This window comes from Salvelinus namaycush, chromosome 24 (genome assembly GCF_016432855.1).
Source record: "Salvelinus namaycush isolate Seneca chromosome 24, SaNama_1.0, whole genome shotgun sequence".
Taxonomy (NCBI): domain Eukaryota; kingdom Metazoa; phylum Chordata; class Actinopteri; order Salmoniformes; family Salmonidae; genus Salvelinus; species Salvelinus namaycush.
Window position 1 is genome coordinate 11,946,300 of NC_052330.1, and position 22,293 is coordinate 11,968,592.

The 22,293-nt window shown below is 44.6% G+C and overlaps 1 protein-coding gene across 1 annotated transcript in view; it reads left to right on the forward strand.

Annotated features, from left to right (window-relative positions):
- The window catches only part of LOC120019708 (mannosyl-oligosaccharide 1,2-alpha-mannosidase IA-like), a 161,787-nt gene that overhangs the window by 104,557 nt on the left and 34,937 nt on the right, over nucleotides 1–22,293 (forward strand). Inside the window, exon 5 of the mRNA XM_038963110.1 lies at nucleotides 15,757–15,851. Coding sequence (XP_038819038.1) covers nucleotides 15,757–15,851 — 95 coding nt within the window. The remainder of the gene's footprint in view (nucleotides 1–15,756; nucleotides 15,852–22,293) is intronic.

A 22,293-nucleotide genomic window follows, 5' to 3' on the forward strand; every position in this document is an offset into this window, starting at 1 on the left:
CTACCTTCCATGCTACATTGCGTGCCTCTCAGTCACCCCACCGTTAACGGAGAGAATGAATGAATAAAAGAAAACGCACTGGCGACTGAAACACAATTATCCCGGGGAGTCACGGCAGCACTTCGCCAGGCACAAATTCAAATCAATAGAAGCTAACAAGTCGGGGACAGTAATGAGCTTGGCGTTTTTGTTTTTTCTCCCGTCCTGTTGCCTATTTTGTGACTGGGGTGTAATTGATGACGAACACAGGGAACGTAATCCGTGTCTTGTAACGGACCCTGTGTTAGACCCTGCTATAGGGGAGATCTCCCATTCCCCTTCCTAGCACATGCCTTTTATTTGCTGGAGAGCCAGGGCCCAGGGAATATCCGTCTCTTCGCCTCTCTTCCATGGATCTGCTTCAATCCAGGCTTTTAGAGGATCTCTCCTCACTGCTGTCTTCAATTTACGGACAATGTTCTTGTGTGCTAGCGCATTCCGCAGATGTGAACCTGTTCCAGCCCTGAAGGATTAGACTACAGAAAACACCAGGGCTTTTCTCCTCACTTCTCTGTTTGGTTGTACATCATCATTCACCCCCTCAGGGAGAATGCAGTGGGAATCCACACATCTTCTGCTTTGTTTTTTAAAGGGAGAGGATAGGATGGTATTGTGGCTAGTTTGTTTGTTCAGGCGTGTTCTCAGTCTCCGACAAAACTATTCCTCTACTTTCTTCCCTCTCAGACATGGGGTAGATCCCAGCTCATCCTCACCTTATGTAAATGACTTTGTGAAGGAAACACTGGGATGCTGGGAGCAGTTTATCACTCTGTGGTCTGCCACAGCCCTCCCCCTCCTCTTCCACCTCCTCCCAGCTCAGTGGGCTCAGCTCTTAGGCACAATAAGGCAGACATATTAGAGGAAGCTGCTGAGGATCTGTAGTCCTCAGTATGCTGAAAGAGGCAACAGTGAGGATAGAGGGAGCCTGGCAGTCGTCAGCAGCTCAGCCCTCCCCTTCTGTCTGTCCGGTCCAGATTGCGCTCAATATTAAGTCCTCCTGCTCCTGTGTGAATGGACGTCCTTGTCTGCCTCTACTTGTCTTTGGTCCAGCCGCGGTGGAGCCCCATCTTCATCTTCGGCATCTTTCAACACCACATCTCTCTCGGTCGGTCTTGGAGTGTCAGTGTTGGAGTGTCAGTGTAGGATGTGTATGGGTAATGTCCAGTGAGAGTGCATAGAGCCAGTGACAAAAAAAAGTCATAAAAAGTGGGTCAATGCAGATAGCCCGCTATCCATTTGATGAACTGTTCAGCAGTCTTATGGCTTGGTGGTAGAAGCTGTTCAGGAGCCTCATGGTCTCAGACTTAGTGCTCCGGTACAGATTGCCGTGCGGTAGCAGAGAGAACAGAACTTGAAGCACTTGACCAGCTCCAGTACAGCCCCGTCAATGTGGATGGGTGTGTGCTCAGCCCTCCGTTTCCTGTAGTCCACGATCAGCTTCACCTTGCGGACGTTGAGGGAGAGGTTGTTGTCCTGGCACCGCACTGCCAGGTCTCGGACCTCCCTATAGGCTCATCTTCATCTGTGATCAGGCCTACCACCACTGTGTTGTTGGCAAAGTTCATGATGGGGCTGGAGTCGTGCGTGGCCACGCAGTCGTGGGTGAACAAGGGAGTACAGGAGGGGACTCTCGGTACCCGGGTGGGGGGACTCGGTACCCGGGTGGGGACTCTCAGTACCTGGGTGTGTGTTGTGTGCGCTGTGGTTGCAGTTGAATTTCTACACAGAGGGACAGAGCATTAATTTCCACCATACATTTTTACGTCACATATAATGTGACAAAATTCACTTAGCCTATTGTTTTCTGGCACATTCATTTTTTTTTTTTTTTGCGTGCCCGGTGCAACAGTAAAAATGAGTCGGACCAGTGGCATTTCGTCAGTGGCCAGTAACTTTTTTTGTTCATCTGTTCTGTCGTAGTCTACCATTGAAAACTACACACACCGCGCTCCCGACTTCTCGAGTAGTACATGAGTTGACGCCATCACACAGCACGTGTGAGCTGTCTGGAGCAAAAGGACGTGCCCTACTCACGGAGCTCATTTATTTATTCTTTATTCTAAAGAATATAGTAATGACTTGCATTGCTAAATTATATTACGCAGCTTTTTAATACATACACTACATGTGGACGCCTGCTCGTTCAACATCTCATCCCAAAATTATAGGCATTAATATGGAGTAGGTCCCCCCCCTTTTGCTGCTATAACAGCCCTCACTCCACTGGATGTCGGAGCATTGCTGTGGGGACTTGCTTCCATTCAGCCACAAGAGCAAGAGTGAGGTCGGGCACTGATGTTGGGCGATTAGGCCTGGCTCGCAGTCGGCGTTCCAATTCATCCCAAAGGTGTTCGATGGGGTTGTGTTCAGGGGTCTCGACAAACCATTTCTGTATGGACCTCGCTTTGTGCACAGAGGCATTGCCATGCTGAAACAGGAAAGGGCATTCCCCGAACTGTTGCCACAGTTGGAAGCACAGAATCGTCAAAAATGTAATTTGTATGCTGTAGCGTTAAGATTTCTCTTCACTGGAAGTAAGGGGCCTAGCCCAAACCATGAAAAATAGCCCCAGACCATTACTCCTCCTCCACCAAACTTTACCCTTGGCACTATGCATTGGGACAGGTAGTGTTCTCCTGGCATCCGCCAAACCCGGATTCGGACTGCCGTCGGACTGCCAGCTAGTGAAGCGTGATTCATCACTCTAGAGAACGTGTTTTCAGTCCTCCAGAGTCCAATGGCGGAGAGCTTTACACCACTCCAGCCGACGCTTGGTAATGTGCATGGTGATCTTAAGCTTGTGTGCGGCTGCTCGGCCATGGAAACCCATTTCATGAAGCTCCCGACGAACAGTTAGTGTGCTGATGTTGCTTCCAGAGGCAGTTTGGAACTCGGTAGTGAGTGTTGCAACCGAGGACAGACGATTTTTACATGCTTCAGCACTCGGTGGTCCCGTTCTGTGAGCTTGTGTGGCCTACCACTTCGTGGCTGAGCCGTTGTTGCTCTTAAACGTTTCCACTTCACAACAACAGCACTTACAGTTGACCGGGGCAGCTCTAGCAGGGCAGAAATTTGCCGAACTGACTTTTTGGAAAAGTAGCATCCTATGACAGTGCCATGTTGAATGTCACTGAGCTCCTCAGTATGGGCCATTCTACTACCAATGTTTGTCTATGGAGATCGCATGGCTTTGTGCTCGTTTTAATATACCTGTCAGCAACGGGTGTGGCTGAAATAGCCGAGTCCACTCATTTGAAGGGGTGTTCTCATACTTTGTGCATCATAATAACCAAATATAGCCTATTAATAGTTGAAGATAGAAAGAAAGTATGCCAACCTATACTGCCCTACCAAGCAAAAAGTCAGTAACTGCTCATAGTGTGGAACTGAGAAAAATGGCTTTTATTTACCTTGGTTTCACAGTAACTTTATGCAGTTACTGCTACATGACCCCCATTTTCTCCAAAACACAATACAATAGAGGCAGGATACTTGTCCACATGATTGAGCAGTTACTGCCTTTTTTCTTGGTAGGGCAGTATAGGCCCTGCATGACCACAATGCATTTTAGAACTACACCATGTCCGGACTGTTTGGGACAGTAGATTCTTGTCCGACCGGGCCAGTGAGGAAAGTTCACGTTGGACCCTGGCGTGTTTCATATGCAACCACAGAGTGGTGGCGCATAGTCTATTTACTGTGCTTTGATTGATGAACAGCAAGCTGGACTAGTTTATAAAAGGTGACAAACTGACTGAATAAAGTCTATCTCATATATCCTTGCCATTCATAAATTATACATGAATGGTATCGCATCCGGACAAGTAAACTAAAGTTCTCGTTTGTATTTTCAATATGAAGTCCATCAGGACTTGTCAGACAGTGGTATTAAAGTGAGTGACTCGTCAGTAGCTTACTGAATTGCATCGGTAAGAGAGCTGTTCATTTGGCTCCCTAAATTGCATACTGGTAGGCTTGTTGGCGATTATCTGCAGATAAATTATGAACACATTCGATGAAGATGGTGAATCCTCCTCACTGCAGGAACAACAGACAGGCTAGTGGAGAGAGAGCCTCACTCTGGTCCGAGATATGATAAAAGAAAGCGGATTGGATTGTTTTAAAAGCTAACGATACATCTGTTATTTTCAAATATATTGATCTAGGTCTACTGATTTGATCAAAGTGTTGACAATGGAGTAGTCGACTGCTGTTCTCTGTGTAGCAAAGCCCTTGATTAACACCTGCTACATTCTTCAATCATACCTGGATTGCAGATAGCTGAGAAAATGCCTCTTAAGCGGAAGCTTGAAGCCTGTGGAAGTCGGCAGACTCATACAGGATTCTTTAAAGGTCCAGTGCAGTACAAATTAAGTCGTTTTTCATATCTTATTGTACAACAGCTGATGAAACTAACATTGTAAAAATGTGATCAGTGTTATTTACTGATAGTTGCTGTTTGAAAATACAATCTAGCTTTAGAATATACCAGAGGCCACCAAAACATAGATTTTTGGGGGTTGCCTGGCTGGCTACTTTTTCTATTTGGCTGTCTACTCCATGTGTTAGTGGAAAACACTACGTCTCTGTGTGTGGAGTAAAGGTGATCTAGAGTTTTTATTTTACTCCAGTTGCACAGGTGACATGCTGGTAGAAATGAGGTAAGATGGATTTTCCTGCATTAAAATCACTGGCCACAAGGGGCACTTCCTGAACGAGTTTTTTTTCTTGTTTACTTACAGCTACAAAAAATATAGATAAACTCTCTTGGTAAATAATATGGTCTAAAGTATTCTAACTCAGGTGAGCAGAACCTTGACACTTCCTTGATATTAGATATGGCCAGGCTATGGTCACTCAGTCTGTACATTTGTTCATTTCTTTCTTTGTTTGAAATATTGGATTTTGATGAGGTGTTGTGATAATTTGATATCTCTGTTTAGAACTTGGTTACATTGAAGCTTGTGATTTTAAATTAAATACAATTTTGCCAGTAATTAGTGTATGAATTAGGGATAGCTATTTCTATTTGTTTGAATGTAGATATTGGTTGTCCAATTGTTGAATTTAGCTGGTGCTTTTGGGCCAATTGCTCTGAAGGGGCGCACTCTGTGTTTCAGGGTTGTTTCTCCTAGGGTGAAATGATATCTACTTCCCTAAGATCTGGATTTTTTTATGAAGATCATGACTTTGTTTTTATACATATTTATTATAATATTGTTCTATCAAGGACAGACTTTGTTGTAGCCTCTGTTCTGTTGGTGGCAAGATTACTAAGTCATCGGCATATAAAATCAACTTTATTTATTTGTATTGAATAAGGTCGGGCTCCTATTACAACCTTGTCTCACTCGTCTGTTCTGACTAAGGAATTGTCTCTTTTTTTTGTTCCCCAAAACTAGGTTAAACAGCTTGAGAATAGACTCTCTCAGCGTAGGCCTGCTCTGTTTATATGCTGTCTGGCCCACAGGCTTTACCGCTCTTGAGGGCCTTTATTGTATCATTTAATTCAGACAATGCAATAGGATTGTCCAGTTGGTTTTGTTTGTATTTTACTGTTCATTCTAATTATTATAATTGTTCTATTATTGATGTTTGGGTGTAGTTCAGTAAAAAAATATATATATATATAAAAGGTTTTCAAAGTGTTGTTTACAGGTTATACCAACTTTGGTTGCCCAAACAGTTTGAGCTTCTAATTTTTTAAATTAATATCTCCAGAAATAAGTCTCTCACTGTTACCGCCTGTTATAGACCCCCCTCAGCTCCCAACTGTGCCCTGGACACCATATGTGAATTGAACTCTATCTTCAGAGTTCGTTCTGTTAGGTCACCCAAACTGGGATATGCTTAACACCCCGGCAGTCCTACAATCTAAGCTAGATGCCCTCAATCTCACACAAATTATCAAGGAACCCACCAAGTATAACCCTAAATCCGTAAACATGGGCACCCTCATAGATATCATCCTGACCAACTTGCCCTCAAATACACCTCTGCTGTCTCAGCGATCATTGCCTCATTGCCTGCATCCGCTATGGGTCCGCAGTCAAACGACCACCCCTCATCACTGTCAAACGCTCCCTAAAACACTTCTGCGAGCAGGCCTTTCTAATCGACCTGGCCCGGGTATCCTGGAAGGATATTGACCTCATCCCGTCAGTCGAGGATGCCTGGTCGTTCTTTAAAAATAATTTCCTCACCATCTTAAATAAGCATGCCCCTTTCAAAAAATGTAGAACTAATAACAGAAAAAGCCCTTGGGTCACTCCAGACCTGACTGCCCTCGACCAGCACAAAAACATCCTGTGGCGGACTGCACTAGCATCGAATAGTCCCCGGGATATGCAACTTTTCAGGGAAGTCAGGATCCAATACACGCAGTCAGTTAGGAAAGCAAAGGCTAGCTTTTTCAAACAGAAATTTGCTTCCTGTAGCTCTAACTCCAAAAGGTTCTGGGACACTGTAAAGTCCATGGAGAATAAGAGCACCTCCTCCCAGCTGCCCACTGCGCTGAGGCTAGGAAACACTGTCACCACCGATAAATCCACGATAATAGAGAACTTCAATAAGCATTACTTTACGGCTGGCCATGCTTTCCTCCTGGCTACCCCAACCCCGGCCAACAGCTCTGCACCCCCCGCTGCTACTTGCCCAAGCCTCCCCAGCTTCTCCTTCACCCAAATCCAGATAGCAGATGTTCTGAAAGAGCTGCAAAACCTGGACCCGTACAAATCAGCTGGGCAAGACAATCTGGACCCTCTCTTTCTAAAATGATCCGCCGCCATTGTTGCAACTCCTATTACCAGTCTGTTCAACCTCTCTTTCGTATCGCCCAAGATCCCTAAATATTGAAAAGCTGCCGCGGTTATCTGGTTCTTCAAAGGGGGTGAAACTCTAGACCCAAACTGTTATAGACCTATATCCATCCTGCCCTGCCTTTCTAACGTCTTCGAAAGCCAAGTTAACAAACGGATCACTGACCATTTCGAATCCCACCGTAACTTCTCCGCTGTGCAATCCAGTTTCTGAGCTGATCACAGGTGGACCTCAGCAACGCTCAAGGTACTAAACGATATCATAACCGCCATTGATAAAAGACAGTACTGTGCAGCCGTCTTCATCAACCTGGCCAAGGCGTTTGTTTATTCCATGTGTAACTATGTGTTGTTGTTTGTGTCACACTGCTTTGCTTTATCTTGGCCACGTCGCAGTTGTAAATGGGAACCTGTTCTCAACTGGCCTACCTGGTTAAATAAAGGTGAAATAAAATAATTAAAATATTTTGCCAAGCTCATTAGTCATATAGAAGGATTTATTCCTTTGAAATAACTTCTTATATTGGCTTAGGGCCTGTTGGTATATGAGACGTGTTTTTGGTTTGACAAAACTCTTAGTTGTCTTGCAGTGGAACATTAATTGTCAAACCATTTTTCCTTTGGAAGTTCATCTTTTTTGTTGTTCCCTTTTTTAGATTCGATTTTCTAGCCAGTTTTAGAAATATATCAATCAATTCACAGGGATTAAAGTTCTCCGTTAATGCGACGGATTTCTGTCATGTGGGTTCTGGAGAGGTCGTTTTTGAGATCAGTGTTGATCCGTAGTAACAATATCTGGGGGTGTGTACTGACCTGACATGCATGATTGTTGATGACACGCCAATGTTCAGATGAAGGGAATTAAATAGTCTTTATATAATTTGTGGGTCTAATCCTGAATGCTGATTGGTTAAAACCACATTCCAGCCGGTGTCTATTCCACAAGTTACCACAGGTTAAATCTATGATGTTAAAATTCCTATTTACTCTGTTCCATCTGACTGCGCAATCCACTGTCTCATCAGCCCAGGCAGGGAAGTTATAAACTTGATCTCCACTATAAAAAGCATCTAGACATTATCTCACATTTCTTTTAGACTAGCAATTGGTTTTCAATAACAGAGATTTGTATAAACCTCGCTGTCTGTCTCTCTGACATTTGCACCATTGTTTCAATATTGAAATTTGATCTCCAGCTGTCCCATAGTAATGAAAGTGTAGGGGTCAGGAGTCGGGACAAGACAGACATGCAGGCAGCTTTTCTCAGCCAGTCGAAATCATGAATCAGCATCATTTTTATGGATGTGTACACAAAGATGTCAATAGAAAACAGGTAAAACAAATGCAGCTAGTCTTTCCAGCTTCAGTTTGAAGTGTGTTGTTGGCTAGCTCCTCTGAACAACAGTGTCCTGAGTAGAGAGCACATTTTCTGGGCCAGGTGAAATCGAACATCATTAGCTAACTGTTATGGATATATTCAAATAAATGTCACTAGAAAACAGCTTAAACAAATACAAATTAAGTCTGGGTTCCTGCTCTTTAGGCCAAAGGCAGATAACCTCAGACCTTGTATATTCCAGGATGAGGTAGTAAACGCTTTGTGTTCCATGGTGTCTAATGTTTTTTTTGTGTGGTTTAGGCTCGGACCATTACAGTAGGTGTGAGCAGAGCATGTTGAGCATCTGATACATACTGCTTAGGTCGCAGGATGGGGCTGTCTCTCTCTGTTACTCTGTCAGTCTCTATCTTGTCTCGTTCTGGCATTCAGGTCTCTCTCACTCTGACTCTCATACTGCCTTAAGAGTGCTTATAGACCATAATGTGAAAACCTTGTTGGATGGCAGTGATCTTAAGCCACACATCTGGGCCCTGGTCAGTTGATAGGCTGAGTCAGAGGTTGAAATGCCCTTTTGGTCTTTACGGTAGATGGTCTTTACGGTAGATGGTCTTTACGGTAGATGGTCTTTACGGTAGATGGTCTTTACGTTAGATGGTTGCTTCTCAGCTAAGGAGGCCAAGGCTGTCAGCTCTAGTCTCAGATAGTCCATTCCACTGCCTATATGTCAGAGCTGTCAATGGAACTCACTTGTGGCAAAGAAGTCAGTTTTCCTGCACCTGGTCTGACCTTTAAGACTCCTGGTGTTTGAGTAGACAGACAGACAGACAGACAGACAGACAGACAGACAGACAGACAGACAGACAGACAGACAGACAGACAGACAGACAGACAGACAGACAGACAGACAGACAGACAGACACAAGATCGAGGTCTCTTCATTTGGGTTTACTGCTGCCCCTCAGAATCTCTCTCTACTTTTCTCACATACTTTCTCTCTCTTTCCCTATGGCATTTTATCCCTCCTTACCTTCCACAAAATCCACTTATCTCACTAGCCCTCTCCCTCTTTCCCTCTCTCCCTCACTGCTGTGGATTCTTAGCTGTAATAAGTGCTGGGGCCCACAGTGCTGACTTAAGATAAATCCCTACAAATGACTGTGGTAATTGCCTTGAAGTGCCCTTTCACAATGTCTCCCCCTGCACCCAGGACGTGATCTATTGTGGCTAGCTCCCTTAATGTCAGCATAGCAGAAAGGCACAAACTACAAACGACACCTAGTAATTGTAAAGCACAGGTACGCCATTCCTCTAAAAAATACTTATTGGGGCATAATGGGGGAATGGGGTTCTTTCTCTCGCTGCTTAATAGTTCATTAAGGAATGGAGAAAGGTCTAAGTCGTCATTTTAGATGTGAGGTGAGATATCTTCAGGCTCTCTTTGCTAATATAAAAAGCTGCGCCTCAGCAGCACATTAAAGGAAGGGGCACAACCCCTGATCTCAAAGACTTCAGTGTTGTTACTTTTCAATCATCAGGTGAATCAGTCATGCCTGGGACGCCAGGTGAGTTCTCTCACTGGCACTGCCCAATCGATGGCCTAATCAATCTTTTAAGTGCGTAGCCACAGCAAACAGCACCAGAGGACTCCTTTCTGAAGTCACAGTTTAGCTTTGAACTTTCAGCAAGCAATGATTTCTCAATTAGTCGGAAAGTCCCAGTTCCGTCCAGAGGCCTGTTTGAATGGTGTTGTTCTCCTCGGTCTTTAGGGAGGACAGCGCTGCTATGGGTCCCTCACTCAGGTGGACGTAAACTGGGAGAGTGCACTCTGGTAAACGGTGTGCTGGGTTTCATTCCCTAATGCAATTGGACCTCCCCTGTCCTGCCCGGTGTTTTGTGCAGCTCACCACAATTAGATCGGACAAAAGCTGCTCTTTCCCAGCAATTAATATCTCAGGCCCTTTCAGGCTTTAGCCTGCTGAGTGCAGGATGGCATCTTAAGAGGGTCAGACCACTCTGTCTGATGAGCTGATGAGAGATCCAGTCTGGATACAATGCTATTGTCTAGTCATTGTCATCCTCAACAGAAGCCTGTGCAGACATCTGCAGGACTGTGCTCATGCCAATGGAGATTGGAGATCTCATGGGGTTTTAAAAATCTGTCATAATATCACCACAGCCCCCCGAGTATCTATCTGTATTTGATGTTGTATTATGTGATATTAATCCACAACGGCTACAGTAGAAGCAGGTACAGTCAGTTCTCAGATCTAACCTACGGTTCAGTAGCCACGGTGAAGTGAATTTCCATGGTGCCGTGTTCAGTCCTGTTGTTGACCTGTGATGTGTGCTCCCTGGAGAGTCATGGCAAGGTATTGGAGATCCCATCCCAGAGCCCCCCAGTCCCTCCCTGGCACTTTATCCAGGTATAGCTGGTAGGGGGGGCTCTGGGCCGATCTATCGGAGGCACCAGATCCCTGTCACAGACACGTGGAGTAATTTGGGCTGTGTCCCGCGAGGCGGCCCAGTCAACCCTGGTCAGGCACGGTAATTCATCTTATTTAGTGGCATGTCCAGCCTTCCTCCCCACAGCCCCAAAGCACAGGACCCGTTAGCCTGGCTCCCTGTGACAGGCACATAGCCCTGTTGTACACACACACACACACAGCATCACACACACACACACACACACACACCCACACACACACACACACAGCATCACACACACACACTTACCCTCGCCCATTATGTCTCTCTCTCTGTGTGCTCGGTGGCTATGTCCTTATTCCCTAGCTCTAAATGTCTTGGTAGAGGACAAATATAATGGCTCCTATTGCAGAAAGAGGTTGTGTGCAAGTTGAAAGTAGTGAAACCAGACATCTCCCCGTTTTCAGAACTACAACCACTTCTTCCTTCTTTGTTTCCTCTGACCTGAATCGTCCAAATGAGTCTTGCGTTATCCACGTTCAGTGTCAGGAAACCCGCAAAAACCGCCGTTGCTGTTTATAATCCGTATAACACACGTCTGAGTTCTACTTCATAGCAGAGCCTCTCACATCGGTGATAAATCATTATCCAAACTCACTGGAGTGTGTTTGCAATATGATCATCATCATCAATATTTGCTAATGTTATCTGCCGTCCATCTCGCCTGGCCAGGTTGTTTGGTGGTGCAGATCATTTGATTGCTTTGTAAACCTTGTTGACAGTTTGCTTGATGACTCTAGGTGGTGCTGTAGTTAATTTATTCTCCAGCGTCCTGGCATTATTAAAGGCATTAATCACACCAATTGGATGAGACGTAGCTACGCAGGATATCTCCATTTCTGACCTGTGTACAGTATATATGCCAAACCTGGTGGGATGGAATGATTTGTGGGTGTCCCCTACATACATTGCGGGGGCTCCAGATTACTTTCAGAATCTCCTCAGAAACGAGCTATAAATGTCCAATGTAATAACACGGATCCTGGAGGCGACAGACTAACTCAGTGGTGAATGAGCGAGGTAGACAGCCCACGTCTCATTGCAGAGGGGGCAGCGCTGTGGATTTAGTAGAACAGGTTAACAGGTGACCTTGTCCAGAGACTCAAAGGACACGGCGGGAGACATAGTAATTATTTGGTGGCTGACGCACACAGACCTAGCCGTGTTGTTTGAGTACGGCACAAGTCTCAGTGGGCATCCGGTGAATGACGCCGATGGGTGAAAGGCATCAGTAACACAATGAGCTGAAAGCAACCTCGCCACGTGATGTCATGTAGCACCGCCCCGTATTGATACGGCTACCAAATGCCTCTTTTGAAAGTTCGCCAGCATATCCATCAACCTCCACTTTTTGAAAATACCCAATTCAATTACTTTCAAGACACCGGCTCTGTGACACCAATATTTGACAAGTTGCGTTTTTACCCTTTTCATTTGTGTCCCCTCAGAGCAGGCAGCTCATGGTGAGACATTCTCCACTATGGAGTGGCTGGTACCCAGTGGGGCATTCTCTAAAGCTGCTACCCTTTCTCCTTCATTATCTGAAATAAGCCATTTTACTACTTCATAGAGGAGAGAATATCTTTTCACATCAATTGGATTAGCAGGAAGCCGTGTGGCACAGGTCCCTGGATTGGCAGTGCTTCCACAAACAACACATTTCACCAGGGGTGACCAGGGTGTAAAGGTCACAGTGATGAGTGTTGAAGTGGTAACAAAGTGGATGGCAGTGTGGTAAATGACATCTTGTTTTTTTTCGGGGCAAGACTGTAAATTACATCGCCATAGTTCCGAATTGCCATTTTTACAAGGGTGTACTTGGCAGAGTGGGTGAAGGATGCTTTGTTGCGGTACTGAAGGTGGGTGATGTGGGTATGGAATGAGAGTGAGCACTCCATCCATATACCAATAAAACATAGTCTTGGTTATTTCTTTATTGATGCTGCGTGCAGACGTCTCTGCGCCTTCTGCCGCACACAACCTGCTCTGACGGCTCTATGTCACATTAGAACTATACTGAACAGAAATGTAAACGCAACATGTAAAGTGTTGGTTTTTCACGAGCTGAAATTAAAGATCCCAGAAATGTTTCAAACACATTCCGAAAAAAAGTTCTCTCAAATGTTGTGCACAAATGTGTTTACGTACCTGTTAGTGAGCATTTCTCCTTTGCCAAGATAATCCATCCACCTGACAGGTGTGACATATCAAGAAGCTGATTAAACAGCATGATCACTACACAGGTGCACCTTGTGCTGGGGACAATGAATGGCCACTCTAAAATGTGCAGTTTTGTCACATAACAAAATGTCACAATGTCAAGTTTTGATGGATCGTGCAATTGGCATGCTGGCTGCAGGAATGTCCACCAGAGCTGTTGCCAGAGAATTGAATGTTCATTTCTCTACCATAAGCCGCCTCAAGTCATTTTAGAGAATTTGGCAGTGCGTCCAACCGGCCTCACAACCGCAGACCACGTGTAACTATGCCAGCCCAGGACCTCCACATCCGGCTTCTTCACCTGCGAATACCTGAAGAGTATTTCTGTCTTTTAATAATGATTGGCTGGGCCTAGCTCCCAAGTGACAGACTGATTGACTGTGCCATCCCAGGTCCACCTGTGCCCCTGCTGTGCCCCTGCCCAGTCATGTGAAATCTATAGATTAGGGCCTAATTTATGTATTTTAATTGACTGATTTCCTTCTATGAACTGTAACTCAGTAAAATCTTTGAAATTGTTTCATGTTGCTTTTATATTTTTTGTTCAGTGTGGTATATGAACATGTGCTGGTGGAGCATTGATAGAATACACAGATATGATCATGTCTACAGCTTTGTTATCTCTGTTTGTTACAGTAGCTCTTGCGACTAAATTTACCGTTCTTATATGCTGGATTTAGCTGCACCCAGAGCACTTTATCTCAGAGCCGAAGTGTCTGCATGAAATTCTAATTATTGACTGGGGCATCTTCAATCCACACAGTGAGTGCATTCACAGAAACTCTGGGGACTTCATAGGGAACGTATTTATTCTACATTAGTATTCCTATTTCCTACTGTACAGAATCCTCTCAGGACTCGGACGTGTATGTGCCTTTCATATCCTACCTGTCATTGTATATAATTTCATGTAAAGTGCTGGTGACATTTCCCTGCCCCTGATGTAATCTGAACGGGTTGATAGATGTACAGTGCATTTGGAAAGTATTCAGACCCCTTGACTTTTTCCACATTTTGTTAGGTTACAGCCTTATTCAAAAATGTATTAAATAGTTTTTTCCCCCGCATCAGTCTACACACAATACCCTATAATGACAAATCAAAAACAGATTCTGACATTTTTGCACATTTGTTAAAAATAACTATTACATTTACATAAGTATTCAGACCCTTTACTCAGTACTTTGTTGAAGTACCTTTGGCTGCGATTACATCCTCTAGTCTTCTTGGGTATGACGCTACAAGCTTGTCACACCTGTATTTGGGGAGTTTCTCCCATTCTTCTCTGCAAATCCTCTCAAGCTCTGTCAGGTTGGATGGGGAGCGTCACTGCACCGCTATATTCAGGTCTCTCCAGAGATGTTCAATCGGGTTCAAGTCCTTGCTCTGGCTGGGCCACTCAAGGACATTCAGAGACTTGTCCAAAGCCACTCCTGCGGTCTCTTGGCTGTGTGCTTGTGGTTGTTGTCTTGTTGGAAGGTGGGCCTTTGCCCCAGTCTGCGGTCCTGAGTGCCCTGGAGCAGGTTTCATCAAGGATCTCTCTACATTGCTCCGTTCAACTTTCCCTCGATCCTGACTAGTCTCCCAGTCCTTGCCGCTGAAAAACATCCCCACAGCATGATGCTGCCATCACCATGCTTCACCGTAACGATGGTGCCAGGTTTCCTCCAGACATGACGGTTGACATTCTAGCCAAATAGTTCAATCTTGGTTTAATCAGACCAGAGAATCTTGTTTCTCATGGTCTGAGAGTCCTTTAGGTGCCTTTTGGCAAATCCAAGCGGGCTGTCATACGCCTTTTACTGAGGAGGGGCTTCCGTCTGGCCACTCTACCATAAAGTCCTGATTTGGTGGAGTGCTGCGGAGATGGTTGTCCTTCTGGAAGGTTCTCCCATCGCCACAGAGGAACTCTGGAGCTCTGTCAGAGTGACCATCGGGTTCTTGGTCACCTTCCTGACCAAGGCCCTTCTCCTCCGATTGCAGAGTTTGGCTGGGAGGCCAGCTCTAGGAAGGGTGTTGGTGGTTCCAAACTTCTTCCATTTAAGAATGATGGAGGCCACTGTGTTCTTGGGGACCTTCAATGCCGCAGAATTTTTTGGGTAGCCTTCCCCAGATCTGTTCCTCGACACAATCCTGTCTCGGAGCTCTACGGACAATTCCTTCGACCTCATGGCTTGGTTTTTGCTCTGACATGCCCTGTCAACTGTGGGACCTTCTATAGACACGTGTGCCTTTCCAAATCATGTCCAATCAATTGAATTTAACACAGGTTGAATCCAATCAAGTTGTAGAAACATCACAAAGATGATCAGGATGCACCTGAGCTCAATTTTGAGTCTCATAGCAAAGGGTCTGAATTATTTAATCAATTTTAGAAAAAGGCTGTAACAAAACAATGTGGAGGGATGGTGGGTGGTTGGGAGGGAGGCGTTGGGAGGCAGCACAGCGTTGTGGAGCTAAGTACAGTGCAGGATGGGAAGGAAGGCCTCAGACCTGCCCCGCTCCGCTCCGCTCTTATCTGATTTGCTTTTATCAGCCTGCTGCAGGATGTAGTCCTAAACACTCTTGCTCTGTCTCCCTCTTCCTGTCGCTCTCGCTCCCTCTCTCCCCCTCCTCCTCTCTCACAAACCAGGAAACAGCTTTTCCAGCTTTTTTTTTTCTTTTCCTCCTCTCTAACAGGAAGAAGGGCAACGCTGTATGTGAAATAAAATGCCCATGTGACAGGAAGAGCTAACCCTAAACCATTGTCCATGGATCAGTGCCTTGTCACCACCTCTCAGACATCAGACAGGATTGACAGAAAGACGGGGGTAGATTGTTTTGCTGATACATCTCTCTCCTCTGTTTGTTTGGTAGGTGTTCAGGAAGAAGGCCATACAACTGGGAGAGAAGCTGTTGCCTGCATTCAAAACACCCACAGGCATCCCCTGGGCCCTCCTAAACCTGAAGAGGTGAGTCCTGCACTCAAACACCACCATTCTGTCGGTCTCAGTCAGCCCACGGCTTCAAATATATCACTCACTATTCCCAATACTGGCGCGTCACTCAAATCAGAAGAGGTCAATACCTTGAACCTGGACCTGTACAGACATATACTGTACACCCACTAGGCAGCTTGAAATAGCTCACTCACTCCTCCCTTGCATCACTCGTCCTTGTACTCTATTCACAGGAGTAAAGACCAAAAGCCTTCAATGATTTCACTCTCTCTCTCCTTTGTTTCCCTCAGTTACGTTACCTACACAGACTATTGCAAATACTTCTCCCTCTCCACAGCTTTGAAGTATTCTCTGCTGTGGGTTGATAGCATTGTGGTTGGCACATAAAAGCAGTTTTGGGAAGTGGGATCTCTGCTTGCTTTATACTGTCCCCCAAACCACAGAAGTGAGGAATGGTGTCAGTATCGATGCTCAAGGCTCTGTTTTGGTAAGCCAGTGTTTTGACTACACACTGTCTGGACCTTGACACACTTCAGCCGATTTTATGATGCTCTTGCAAACCGAGCCTGCCTCTAGATTGTTATTCTGTCTGCACCTTACTCTGAATGACCTCTGCCCAGCGTCTAGGCTACAGCGTCTATAGCTGCTATGGCTCCCTCCCTGCTCCAGAAAGAAACAGCTTCAGAACAATACAGCCCTGAGTCTGACAAGTCAAGGGTTGGGTCGGCTAACCAATCCAAAGTGACCGTTTTTTCTTGAGCAGCCCTCCATGGAAGTCTTGTTCCCTTCCTACCCTCCATCCCTCTCCTTGCCCTTATGGTAGCCCCCCTGAGCTGAGGGGTGTTTAGCCGCCCACATCGCTGAGAACAGGGAGAGGGGGGTAAGAGGACAAAAGGGAGGACAGAGGGTACTCTCGAAGGGCAAACCTGTTGGATGATTATTATTGGGTTTGGAAATAGTTTTTCTTCCGACGCTAACCAACTTGCTGCCCGGTAGGTAAAAGCAGCAGGGGGCCTGAAGGGTGAAGGAAGAGGGGAATAAATGAGGGAGGAGGAGGAAGGAGGGGGGCGTGTAACACCAGTGGCTTGTCTCAGCCATGAGAATAAACAACCTCTCTGTCCAGTCTGCTTCAGTCTCCTGCAGCCAGTGTAGTGTGCTCTGCCCCATCAGTCCAAGGCCTGAGAGAGTCCTTATTTACACACTCACGCTCAACTCTTCCCTCTCACTGCACAACCCTTGCCACTACCAAGAACAGACAGAGAGATTTTTGTCAGGGTCACATCCACATAGCTTAGCTTTAAAGAAATATCACAAAACCTGAACATGTGGGTGGCTTCGCAGCACTATTACTGTCCCAATGACAGAAATGTCTTTAGCTTGATATGTAATATGTTATCTCTTCTCACACACCTACACACTGTATAATGTTTTTTAATAGCCAGGAGGGAGAAACCTGTCTCACTTCAGTAAAAAGCTCAAGTCAAGCGCCATGTGAATGCATTCTTTTCACATTTTCCCCCAGTGAGACCGCAGCCCAGTTTGTCAGATATTCATTAAAACCCAGGTTGTCATGGAGATGACTGGGTCCGTGTAACAAATTCATTTCTCCCCGCTTATGGCGAATGAAAGGGCTTTCTGCACGCATCGTCACATGGTGGTTGGAGCTACCAGTCTCCTGGAGTTAGAGCCGAGGCCCCAGAGGACCACCGCCCGCCCCCGCCTGGCCCTCACCCCACCACTGGCCCCCAGGGGCCTCAACAGATTGGTGTCAATGATGAATTTACCGCGCCACTGAACCATACTGTAGCTGGCCTAGCTTTTATAGAGCCCACCAGACATTGACCACAGATGGTATTTCTGATATGGAGATGGTAAGGCATAGGAGTGAATACGCTGGATTTCTTTAGATATGGGGAAAAGAAATAGGCTTCCCTTAGTATGTACGTTAATGTAGAGCCTGCCATATGTATATGATTTCTGTCTAGAGACTATAAGAAGCAGATTAGGATCAGTTGGGAGCACCATCCATTTAATAGTGAGCTGTGTTAAGAGAGCTCTCCCACTCGTTCTCTCTCATTAACGTGATGACTAACAAGACGAACGCTGTGTGCTGTCAAAAGCCTCTTGGCAGGTTTTGTTTGTGACTCATTTTCTTGTTGGAGGTTATGTCTGGCAGGCCCTCTTCCTTGTGTTTTTCATCTGAACATTTTGTTGGTGCTTGTTTCTAAGAAAGAGGGGGAAGTGGTCCCCTTTGGGGAATTCTGAATCTAAACTCACTGTTCTCTCCCTGCATATGGAAAGAGATGATTTGATATTGATCAACAACTTTCCTTCTCGTTTCATCTGTGTGTGTGTGTGTGTGTGTGTGTGTGTTGCTGTGTGTATGTGGATGAGTCTGTGGTCCTCTGTGGCTCAATTGGTAGAGCATGGCGCTTGCAACGCCAGGATAGTGGGTTCGATTCCCGGGACCACCCCTACCATTAATGTATAGAGGGGTTGGTTGATTAGCAACCGAACTGACGTGTGTGCAACTATGAGTAAAACAAACAGGGTTGGCTTAGATTGTTGACATAGTCTTCAATGTTTACTGAAAACATAAATACATTGTTAGAATGAGCAGGTGTTGTCTCTTAAATACAGTACATCGTTACAGTTGTTGGTTAGCCAGCTAGCAAATTTTAGCTACGTTAGTATTGACATGAAATCAGTCAAAACACCTCAAAACAAGACATGGTATCAAGAACAAGATGAAACGAGTCACTTACGATTCCCCACATGGCAGCTTCTTGTCATTGGCGGTAGCCATCTGGCTATCAAGAATCATAACAACATTCTTCTGCCCTATTTCAGCGTGTGCATTGTTTTCGTGACATTGTCGGCTAACCCATCTTTGCTTGGGATAAAAGCGTCTGCTAAATGGCATGAAGACTGATGCTTTTTTCCCCCCAGATGGTTCTTCATCTTCCCCTCTTACAAAAGTACAAGGACTCGTAACTAGGCTACTGCCATGAGCTGTTAAATACATGTATTTGACCCGTGAATTGTCGACAGCAACAGCGTAACCCAATTCAAAGATGACAGCCACTTTACCTGTAATGAAAGGAGGAAAGTTTGGGCTATTTTGGCATCTGCACTTTGTCCTACTTTAAATTGAGGAACGCACTCTCATCCGCTTACATCAGATATGTTAGAACCCGTAACCCAATTTCAGACAGCTACAGGAAGTTTTCCTCTACTCTCCTCGGAGAACAGTTAAGGTTAAGCCAAGTGACTTTGAATGTTTTAGAAGACCATTCCCAAGATTTGTAACACTAAGTGTTCATACTTTACATCCTAGTTTACATCCTTTTGTACTTTGCGGAGGCGGGAGTAACTTGAAAACCAAGAACCATACTAGCAGTCATAATGTTGCAGTCGTAGCAGATCATTTGTGCTCAGCAGTTATGTAGGCCTTAGTCTGTTTTGTAGAAAATATGTTGCAAAACCGAGTATCTGTAGAGGGATGTTCCTACACCTGTAAGCCTATTGACCTGAGACCAACCCTACTGGCCTCCAGCCCTTTCTAAAGAGGATGATGTCTATATATAGACCCACTCTACATCATCAGTCCTCACATAAGAGAGAGAACTTCACCTCCAATAACAGTCATTAACTGATAGAGGCTGCAGGAGTAGATAGCATGCCCTGGCCACGCAGAGCAGCTGCCACTTTAGCGCTGCCACTCTGTTAGTGGTTTAATGAGGAGGTGGGTCGGATACAGAGGCTTTTAAAGGCTACTACTTCCAAGCCATTCACATCTAGCAAATGAAGGAAGGATGGTAGGAACCAGGGCTGATTTGGAGAGCAAGAAATCTATTGATTTGTGATACAACACAGGATCGGAGGAGATTGACGCTAGTTCCTACTTCACAGTAGGGTCGTTTAAAAATATCTATTTTTCAGAAATGCCTTCTTGAACATATTCACTTTAATGTGCCTTAATTACAAGCTTGTATTGTATGTGTAAATATGAATAGAGCATTTCAATTTTGAGCCTAGTTTAGCCAAAGAGAAAGCACTGAGCTATATAGGGAGAAAGACAGGGTCCTTCCTGGCTATCCATGATTGGCTGAGATAATGGAGGGGTCGACAATGCTGACGTTTGGCCATGCGTTTACGTGTCAATTCTTAAAGAGATGGGTGTGGGTGTGAACGATGCCGAATGGGCGTAAACAAAGAAGCGCTCTCTGCATGTGTGGAAATCTCATCAAAATATTCAAGGGCATTTTCTCCTACTTGTCTCCTAAGTGGGATAACACTTTTATCAAGTTTATCAGCAGCATAACTTTCCCAGAAAAGCAAATCACTTACATTTTACATAAGCCCCCATAGCGATATCTGGTTACATTTTACTCGGACCACGGTGTTACAACCTTGAGCCAGATTGATCCAGAACTGATCTTTGGCACTGGGGGTATCCCATGGAAGTTTGGTGAAAGCATGCCCCATCCCTTTCTCTCGCTCTCTCTCTCCAGGTCCGTAGACCCGTACCTCTATCCTTCTTTTCCCTCTTTTTCTCATCCTCCTTTCTGTGGATGTCCAGATGAATATAGCTATGCATATCACTGTGAGTATGGACTGGTTCGAAGCTTGGCTCTCATGGGTCATTAAATGAGGCCATTTATTGTTGGTATATGACCAAGTCATCCTAGTGTGCATGGCTATCGTGGTGAGAGAAGTCCTCATAAATTAAGGTCACAGATGGAGGAATCAGGATGACCAGGTCCTCCAATGACCACAGAGTTAGAAAGTTCCTGGCACACAGGCTTGCCACCTCATTAGCTGCTAATTGATTGTGACCCTGGAACAACAATCTGATTAGCTTAATCTCTTCTGTTCTCTGCTTGTTTGTATCCCTTACATTTCCTCCACTGCGGAAGGATGAAAAGAATTTGTTTAAAAAAAAAAAAAAAGCATTTTCATCTCGGGGTTTACATTAAAAGAAAAGAATCGCACCGCTAGAATAATCAAACAATACAACACCAAAAGGATTAGATCATTTAATTAGCCGTTTGAAACATAACAGAGGTGTGTTTACTTCTGTGAAACACTGCAAAAACCTTTAATCAAAGAGACAATGGTAAAATAGTTGTGCTAGCTACATGACTAGATTCCTTTGTGAACTCAAACACTATCTTAATTCTCCCCTCGAAACGATTTTCTCCTGAAGGTCAAATGGAACATACATTACTTTCATGAGACATGATACAGTTTCAAAACCATTGTACGGTTCTGAGTTTGTGAGTGGTAAGGAAGATAGAGAACAAACAACAAATGCTTGAATCCTAATCAATTGTTTATTTACATCGCCATGGAAGAGGTCGCGCTCAGACGAACACCTTGCCAAACGTAAGTTGTACATCACCTCATATACAGTCAACTTGCACAACATGTACATTCTTATTGGTCAGTACAGAAACGTCAGGTCAGTTACATATTCACTTTGTGACTTGGTCAACATAACTTCTAGATAATAATGAAGGTCATGTATGCATTGAGACATCTTATCTTCTTCATTTTCCATGAGCAGTGCAAAGAGGCTCATACCTTTCGAAGAACAGTCAACTAGCTCAATCAAGAACATACTACTATTTGATGTGTCCGAACAGATATTGGAGGGAGAAACATGTTTTAGCCATGTAACATAAATACACGTATAGTAAAACAGTTCCCATCACCATTGAAGCTGTGGAATTGAAACACTGTACTCTGTGAGCCTGCTAATGTTTCGGGAAGATGAGGGAGACTAGTGGAGCGGAGGACATTTCCACTCTCCTTGAGGAGTTGACAGTGATGCGATTACAGCTGGTGTCTGCAGTAGGGTTGCAAAGGCAGGATATATTACTGGAAACGTTCTAAGTTTATCAGTAAACAACCAGAATTGTTCTATCACAAGACATCTAGTGGCCCTTTTGGGTACTTTAGACTATCACATGTGTCTGGAATTGTCTCTGGGCCTCTGTGTGACCTTATCACATATAAAATATGAAATAATTCAATAAGAAGTATAAGAAATAAAATGGCAAAGCTGTAAAACATTATCCTAAATATAAATCATCAACTTAGTGAATACCATGGGTGTGTAATATGAGGATTCCGGCATTAAATATCTTTTATATTTTTTTTTTTACACACTTTTCAGTGTTTCCACCAGCGGCCGCCGCTGCTAAATCGTATCTGCCACTCCCAAAAATATGGTGTCATTTTTTGTTTTATTTGTTTGTTTAATTTTTTAACAATCATTTTTGGGATGGTAAAACATTGTAAACTTCAAACCACTGAAACCAGATATAAAATATGTAGAAAATATAATGGCGTTATATATTTTTAAATAAGATATTCTTTGAGAACTAACAACCACCAGAATAAACACTAGACCGAAGCAAAAAATAATAATATTTTTAATACCATGGCA